General features: G+C 41.4%; 1 protein-coding gene across 2 annotated transcripts in view; it reads left to right on the top strand.

Moving 5' to 3' along the window:
• The first annotated feature begins 517 nt into the window (after positions 1-517).
• grid1b (glutamate receptor, ionotropic, delta 1b) overlaps positions 518-9,380 on the top strand; it is a 433,677-nt gene continuing 424,814 nt past the window's right edge. For both annotated transcript variants that reach the window (XM_014158350.2, XM_014158349.2), the window contains exons 1-2: positions 518-859; positions 4,040-4,195. In XM_014158350.2, coding sequence (XP_014013825.1) covers positions 778-859; positions 4,040-4,195 — 238 coding nt within the window. In that variant the 5' untranslated portion in view covers positions 518-777. The remainder of the gene's footprint in view (positions 860-4,039; positions 4,196-9,380) is intronic.

Here is a 9,380-nt window from a genome sequence, read left to right as displayed (position 1 = left end):
GTATGCTGCGTGTGGCATCTCGGTAGCTACAGGCTACCATGCACCAATCTATTTGTCATTTGAAAATATAATATTCTATGAGAGTTAACTATAAATCGGAAGTTATGCTCCCGGTGCGATTACTTACACTGCAATGCAAGTCTGCTTTTCGCGCCATCCATGTGCTTTTAATGTAGGCTATTCTTTGGTTTTCCAGGTTCCCGACCTTCCATGGTAATGTACATTCGCTGATAGACGGAGCCTCAAGGGCATGTCTTGATCGCCGTCCCCGTCTCCGGTTTGCTCGGATTCCATCTCTCCCTGCCTTCTCCGGACAGCTTAGCGGTGTAGATAGAGTCTCTGCAGTCACGTGGGTCGGGAAAATCGAGAGTGAGCTAGCGAGAGACAGCGCGCGCGCGTGCGTGCGTGTGTGTGTGTGTGTGTGTGTGTGGTGGGGGGGTGTGGGGGGGGGGGTGGGGGGGGGGTGGGGGTCCCTCCTCTGCAGTTTGCAGATTGTTATGTTTCAGACTCTCGCTGGATAGAGCGAGAGCCACAGAGAGCGCGCCGGATTCTCAGCCTTACTTACCGAAAAGCCTTTCTGTCCAACCGCCACCTCCCTTTCCCACCAACCGCCATTCTCTATACCCCCGGAAACCCTGGACATTTTTCCTCCCTCCTTATAGTTTTCTATTCGGCTTTCATTCAGTCGCAATCTGAACAACTGGTTTACGCACTCCTGCTTATTTGGATTGGTCTGACACACGAGGGGCCGTGGATGAGCTTTAGCCAAAACCGGAGATGGAAGTGCTGATAATATGTATTTCCTTTTGGATATTGCAATGCAATTCAGTGGCAAGCGCGGACTCTATCATTCACATCGGTAAGGAGCTTGTGCAGGGGAGAAGGGATGAAAACGCGGACGTGTGATTGAAAACGCGGACGTGTGATATAAACCCCTTCGGGGCTTCGAATAAAACAGTGCAGTCTTTTGTTGTTGAAATTAAAGACACATTTAGGAAGCCTTAAGGGTGACAGATATGCGTCTTGAATGTGTTAGTAGCCTGTATGAAGAGCGAGTTTGAACTAAAGACCTTATACGCTTGATCTGTAATTCTGGTCAGTAACGTTGTCATGAGTGGAGCTGTGAACATTTTACAATATCTTAATTTGAATTCTAAACCATACAGTCATTGTCAGATCAATCTGTCAGTTTACATTAACCTATTATACAGAATATCATATGAATGGCTTTGCAAACGTTTGATTGAAAGTCCCTGGAAAAGTACACCGCTAATGTGTATTTTCATAAATCATGAGAATAAAGACAATATTTCAAATATATTGTTATTCACACGACAAAACCTAACTAATTTGCCTAGATCAGACAAACTAACACAACGTGGGTTTTTAAAGGATTGCATATCCCTTCTCCTCCCGGTCCCCATCTAGAGCTTGAACTTTGAATTGAACGTGAGCGAAATGTTAATACAAGCCTGTGAAGGAAATACATGACAAAGGGACAAATACTAAACCAACAGTAGAATAGATGCCAGTGTAATCTGTTTGGTGAATTTGGGTGGGTAAAACTTCAGATTTGTCCAATTGATTTTATCTGACTTGAACACATTTTTTTTACTGAAACAACTAACATAGGCGGTGGAGGAGAAGATGGTGGGGGAGAGGGAGGGGTCAATATGAATGACTTGATTATTGTATTTCTGAATAATGCCACTTGTTTGACCAAAGACAACTAATACACACACACACACACCACACACACACACACACACACACACACACACACACACACACACACACACACACACACACACACACACACACACACACACACACACACACACACACACACATACACATACACATACACACACCTTAGCAGTGGACCATTAGTTTTTCAAATTTTCCATGGAAACCTTTGCATACCAATGGTGATGCAGTGACTAGTTGATTGCTTGAAATAAAGCCATCAAGCACGACAACAGTTGAAGCATTTGACATTTGAGAATTCTGTAGTACTTAGACATGTAGGTTATTTGTCTTGGACACTATCAAGCTTCAGAGGCAGCATTGCGGGGGTTTATAATTAAACATATATTGGATACATTATCATCGATGGCATTTGCACTATTATCTGCCTAAACCAGATATAGATAACAACCGCATATAGCTAACAAAGCCGGTCTAACGCAAGTTGGAATAGTTGGAATGTAGCCATTGCACTTTTGTCATCCCCTCCACCCTCTCTACCCCGAAACTAGGGCTTTTACCTGGATTTTGCTACTCTAAGGTTTTCAAAACGTTCATTTCATGTCCGTTGAGGTTGTGATGCGTTTTTGGCACATTTTGTTCTATTGGAATCCAATGTATTGGTGATCTTGACAGAAAAAGCTTGCAGTGCAAAGCCAGTAAGTAGCCTATCGAGCATGCTATTTCAAGCTTTAGCCTACCCTTGAGTAGCCTAGGCTACGCTAATCTTAACATGAACATGGTTAAAACAATTCATTCTTTTTCTGATTAACTTCCTATTAAATATTGTCTTAATGAATGAAGTTGAATAGTGGTACACCATTACGTTTGAACGCCATGAATGCTCATTTAAAAGGCTTGACGCATGAGGCATGAGGTTCAAATAGTCCTTCTCCATAGCCGGTCTCCGTGCCCAGTCTGCTGCTGCGCAAAAAGTCTGGATAGCCCTCAATACAAGACGGGTCGAACTTGGCAACCAAAAGACTGCCCACTATCGAATGTGGCAGTTTCATTCCGGTCAATTTTTTGAGGGGTTACTCCTCCTAGCTTTGAATATAGGCTATTAATGTGAAATGGACATGGCTATCCTACAGATATCAGACAGTTTAGGGTTATTGTTATTGTGCGTAAAATGCTACCAATAGAGACAGTCAGTTGTGAACGACGTGAAATAACCACGTTTTCCACCTCATTACCAATATATCCTTTAACTCTCCTATTCTTTCTTCTTCTCCTCTTAAGTTGTCATTGTAGCTAAAAGAGGAGTGTGTTTCCTAAGCAGGAGAGGAATAGGTCTGTCTCATAAATTGGACACCTGACGTGAGGGATTTACGGGGTTATGAAACGCTGGTTATCTAGCCCTGCATTGGAAGGCGAGCTCGAACACCGGGAATCCAATCGGTTCTCAATGGCAAACAGAATGGGCAGATGCGGCATTCTCATCCCCCGCTAAATAAGATGAACATATCAGTTAACCATCAAGCAGGCTATTCGCTCAAAACACCTGCACACCTGCAAAATACGATACATCCTAATCTACTTTATCGTATAGCATCTGAAAGCTGTTTACATTAATGAACTTCAAATGACTGATAATGTATCAACAAACAATTCCGGGTCATAATGTGAAACGTTAACGGATTTCATAGTGTAGTAGGTCTAGCATGGGCGAGGTTATATTGTGAAGCCCGGCCCATATCTAACTGAAGCCGATGATGAGGGGGCAGAAATTGCCCCTAACTACTGATACAGGGCCAGCTTTTACAATGGTAAAAACAAGGATTAGATTTCGGCAATCTGGTCCAAGATACAGTATTTCGTTAATGTACATATTCCAAGAGGAGCTGGAGCTGAGAGTTTGTTTATATAGTTCGAAAACATGGTACAACATTCTTGCTCTCCATGGTGCTGAAATTTTGGGATCGTGTAACCACCATTGACGGGCAGGGAAAGTGAAAAGTCTTGATCTGGCATCCACCCATTCACTGATCTATGTGTATGTACATCCCCCAACATTTCATTATAACGCTAATTAATCTTCACTGAAAACCCAAATCATGAAAAGGCGATTTAACATGTCATGTCATATCATCCCTTTCTTTAACAAATTCGACCTTTTCAATCGTTTCCCTGAAACTAACCTCGTCCCCAGCCCCAGGCTGATTAGGCTACACACAGGCAGAAGTGTCAGGCGAACGAGATTTCTCTGAAACTGAAATGCAACTGCCTCAGTAGTCTTAGAAAACGGACGTCTACACATATTGCAATGTTGAACATGTCATATTTTCAACAGGTGCCATATTCGAGGAGAACGCAGTGAGGGATGACGAGGTTTTCCAGCTGGCGATCTCAGACCTCAGTCTCAACGACGACATTTTGCAGAGCGAGAAAATCACACATTCCATAAAACTTGTCGAGGTTAACAACCCTTTCCAGGCGGTCCAGGAAGGTAAGTGGGATGCCATCGAATTGTTTTAATGCATTGTTTTCCCTTTCCCCTTTCGCCATATTTGGTTAGTACTTTACAGTATCATAACCTACCTCGAGTGCAGTTTGTAGGCTAGTTAGTCATATTTTTAAGATGGGAATTGGGTCCTTTTAAGGGGAAATATCTCTTCTTTGATGCTCTTTAAGCCAAGGCTCCCCAAACTAGTCCAGCAGCAGTGTCTTCTGTGGATAGAAAGCTAGGTGGAAGTATTGAGTCGAGCAGGACTCAATAGCAATTTTCTACATAATTGCCATCCAGTACGCAGAAACCCCTATAGACGTCCTGCTTTCAAAAAGGGTAGCCTAATTTGCTTGTCTTTCTGTTGTATGGGTGATGATCATGATGATGGTAGATACGTTTTTTTTTTACTGTTTCAGACTGTAATATCCATAACGGAAGGTGTAACATCTATAGGAGTCGTTTTTCCTCTTTAGTAGTAATGGAAATTACAATCTTTTCAAAATAGTCCTTGTTTTGTTCAGCCAAGTCCTTGTTTTGTTCAGCGAAATGCCTATCCATGTTTTGACCTTAAGACATACAAACTCACAGGCTTTAGCTAATATGTTCAGTCTCTCCAAAAAACGTGTCCATTTCATGTAATATCCTTAATCCCTCTAATTTGCTTCATATCTCCAACATGCCAATATTTAGAATTCCTAAGGGGCACAACACACAATCACAGGAATCATTTAAATTTCGTTTGTCCCTTCTGAGACATTAAAGTTGTGATTTTGCATTCAAATGTAACATCCATAAAACTGAAATCGCCCTGTAAATCTGTTTCTGGGTTGAAGAAGCTATGACCTTTGAAAAGACATCAGCCAGGGGAGAGTTACAACAGAGATGTGTCATTGCTCTATCACACATTTATTTATTTTTATTTTATTTAACCTTTATTTAACTAGGCAAGTCAGATTTAAGAACAAATTCTTATTCACAATGATAGTCTACCTGGCCTACATATAGCACGAATTGGATTACTAACATATCAGACGAAGTGCAAAATAAATGCAGGACGTCACATATCATACGAAATGGATGACACAGGACACAATTTGATGACGTAGAACACAAAAAACGAGGACCACTTTTAGCTCGTGAGCACCACTTTCAAAACTAATGGCTGAAATTATACAAAAGTTTGATAGTGCATCTTTAACACCCACACCTGAGAGTTGAGCAGGGGTCAATGCCCCTGTGAATTAGCACAATCAGCATGTTTGACCTTTGCCTTGGGTTATGTTCAAAGCGTAGACCACCGGACGTTTCTGAGTACAAGGATGTTCTCTGATGTTCTAGAATTACTTGTAAACCATGTCATCATTACTCGCCAGAGGTTTGTATAGGTCGCATACAGTACATGCACACTTATCTTGTTTTGGCAGCTGTTAATGTTGAATTGAAATCGAAACTCAGTCAGTGATCCTTCCGTGACCTTCCAGAGGAGGTCAATAGCAGCAAAGGACATGCTGCTCATTATTTGCTTACATCTCTTTCAGCAAATCTATGTTAACTGCATGTAAGTATACATGGCCTTTGCACACGAGTACACTAACAATGGCATATTTTTCCCATTTACTTTGGAGGCAGCCCGTTAATTGGTCACAGTTGAGTCCCTGGGCTTTTTCAATTAATGACAAAGGGACAGAGGAGATCAATATGGCACAGCCAGGGAGCGGCTCGATGACGTCCCACTCACCGCTGACCTTTTCCTCCACGCCAGATAGTCAGCCCTCTTTGGAGGATTATGGGTAATGAGGGAGGGATTCACACCGATCCGCTCTCAGAGAGCAATAGAAACAAAAGACGCCCAGGGGGCCATGGAGCTGCTGATCTGATGCCTGTCTTGCGGAGAGGGAGGAGAGAGAGATCCCTGGCTGACTTAGAACACAACGCTCTGTTGCTTAGCTCCACCAGAGGCGTTATGCCCATAGGGAGCACAAGGGCACGTGCCCAGTCAGATTTGTCCTGTTTTATTTTAGATTTTTTCTGATGTTCAACTAATTACTAAACAGATTTTTTTTCAAACCCACGTTTTATCGAAAATATACTAAACAAAAATATAAACACAACATGTCAATTGTTGGTCCCATGCTTCCTGAGCTGAAATAAAAGATCCCAGACATTTTCAATATGCATACGCACAAAAAGCTTATTTTTCTAAAATGTTGTGCACAAATTTGTTACATCCCTGTTAGTGAGCATTTTTCCTTTGCCAAGATAATCCATCCACCTGACAGGTGTGGCATATAAATAAGAAGATTAAACAGCATGATCATTCCTTGTGCTGGGGACAATAAAAGGCCACTCTAAAATGTTTTGTCAAACAGCACAATGCCATAGATGTTTCAAGTTTTGATGGAGCCTGCAATTGGCATGCTGACTGCAGGAATGTCCACCAAAGCTGTTGCCAAAGAATTAAATGTTAATTTCTCTACCATAAGCTGCCTCCAACGTCGTTTTAGAGAATTTGGCAGTATGTCGAACAGGTCTCAAAACCGCTGATAACGTGTAACCACGCCAGCCCAGGACCTCCACATGTGGCTTCTTCACCTGCGGGATGGTCTGAGATTAGCCACCCGAACAGCTGATGAACCTGTAGGTTTTCACAACTGAAGAATTTCTGCACAAACTGTCAGAAACATCTTGGAGAAGGTGCACGTCGTCCTCACCAGAGTATTGACCTAACTGCAGTTCGGCGTTGTAACCGACTTCAGTGGACAAATGCTCATCCTCAATGGCCACTGGCACACTGGAGAAGGGTGCTCTTCATTGATTAATCCTGGTTTCAACTGTAGACAGTTTGTATGGCAAGGTTGCTAGACTTTATAAAAACAAGCAATTAATAAATGAACTGAATAACACTATCATTCCTTTCAATCTTTTACCTAGATTTTAGCAGAGATGCAAAGAAACATAGAAACACCAGTCTGGAACATACAGAGGCATGCTTATATATGCATAAAAATACTTGGTTTGAACATAATCTGTCACCACAATGAATTTGTGTGCTTTAATTATGACGCCATGATATGTGCCTGTTGTGATGATGATGTGTGTCATGATCTCATTAACTGTGTTGGAATGTGGATGTAATATCCTAGGCATGTTAATGTACTATATAGAGATGACACCCTCATTACAATTACAATTATATACTGTACATATAATTTATTTTACATAGAATTAGGCATAATGATTATAGCTCCTGATTGCAGGAAAAAATCTGTTTCAGGTGTTTTAAAAATGCTAAATTCTCCAACCACCTTCCCCCCCATCCACACGTACTTCGTGACCCCTCTAAAATAATAGGTTTATGACGCCCCTGCCTTTGCCCATTACGTTTTGTTCCCATACGAAAGGAGGTTAATAAGAAACCCTCTGCCCAGTGCTGTTTCCCTGTGTTTAATTTAACATTTTAGAGAAACAGGAGTTTTGTAGGAGTGAATAACCAATGCAAGTTAAGATACTGGAGGCACATATAGTCCTATGTGTTGTTCATGGTAAGTGTTAGGCAGTGTTTCATCCTTAATGATGTCTATATTGTGTTGCTTGAAGACAAGGAAAGCATGCGTTACCATACCCCTCCCGTTGCCCATGGTTACAGAATAATTCACAACACCAATGAAGACATTTCATAAAAGAGCAGAGAAACATGACATATGGACGTACCGACTTGCACGCACACACACATTTGTTCATTGCAGTTAAGTTGATTTAGCTTGTTTGAAAACACATCCCATACAAGACAAAGCATTAGTGTTTCTTATGACAGTGGCAGCTTATTAATAATGGTGAATGTGCATTTAGGGTGGAGTTGTTTTTCATCCTTGGAACATGCAATTATTTTACAGCAAGCCTTTGATTTTATTCTATATAAAACTATTGTTTATAAGCATTAAGAATGACTTCTGAATGTTTGTCTAATTACATTTCTCGTTACCTATGAAGTGTTTTGTCAAAAATAATTGGAATTAGAACCTCACACTCAGCGTTCCCAACCACAGAACAATTTCTATAATCATAATAATAATAACTTATTCAACTTATATAGCGCTTTTCATAATAGAAATCTCAACGAGCTTTATAATGGTTCGATATTTTTATTGACTCTGATGCTGAAGTGTCATTATTGGATATTTGCTCAACTTTTTCTTCTCGCTGTACACATTTTGAATGGCTTTTTAAATTCAAAGAAATTAGGCTAATGACATTTTCTTCATCATGACCAGCAGCTCCATTACGCTGCTTCAGTGTTAAAACAATCATTTTACCCTGGTGTCCTCCGCTGGATGAATTATTGTTATAGTTCATGGAGACGTTTTATTGTCTCCTCATTGTCAGAGCAGTATTCGCTGGTTGGTTTCCATTATTTACCACATGAATATTCATCTCACTAGAAAACAAAACCAAAAAACCTTTTCTCTCCAGGCTTTAAGCGTTTAATTGATATGCCCTTTTTAGTGGCCATGCAGATGAGATGAGTGTTTATGAAGAACATTCATCCGTCTCTCCAGGAAGTGACCTATTCAGTTGGAGTTCAATCGATAAGTACAATACTATCGATACGACTGATAAGGATACATCACAGAAGACCTAAGCCTACTCTTATTTTCACTGTGAAGGTAGAGAGACTCACGTCTTCGATGTGCAACTTCTCCAATGGGACCAGAGATAGTGTAATACTGGGATCACAAAGTGATGAGATTGATCTCCCTCTCTCCTCCCTCTCCCTCACTCTCTTCCTCTCTGTTGGGTTTCTACAGTGAGCTCTGAGAATCACTCATGTCCAGCTGTCAGCCAGCTCCAACCCTGAACCTGCATCGGTCAGTGCTGGCTGGCAATGCGTGAAAGACGACCATTTTATGACAGAGGAAACAATTGGGCAGAATTAATCATGGTGCCGCCCTGACTTTTTCTCCCGGACTGGTGCAATTTAGAAAGGAGATGCATAGCTGGAGTGGGGATAAACATCCAAAAGTACAAGCCCAATTCTGTCTCCACAAGATATACTGCCGTGGTTGCCTCTGAAAGTTCATCCATTAGCTGTGCGCCGTGCTTTAAACGGAGCCATCCGGGATAATTAATTTGTGGACTTTACTGCTCATATCCCGGCATTCTGATGCAAACACTGATTCAAATGCAT

Source organism: Salmo salar, chromosome 19 (assembly GCF_965601325.2).
Source record: "Salmo salar chromosome 19, fSalSal1, whole genome shotgun sequence".
NCBI classification, from domain to species: Eukaryota; Metazoa; Chordata; class Actinopteri; order Salmoniformes; family Salmonidae; genus Salmo; species Salmo salar.
This window is presented reverse-complemented; position numbering and strand designations above follow the sequence as displayed.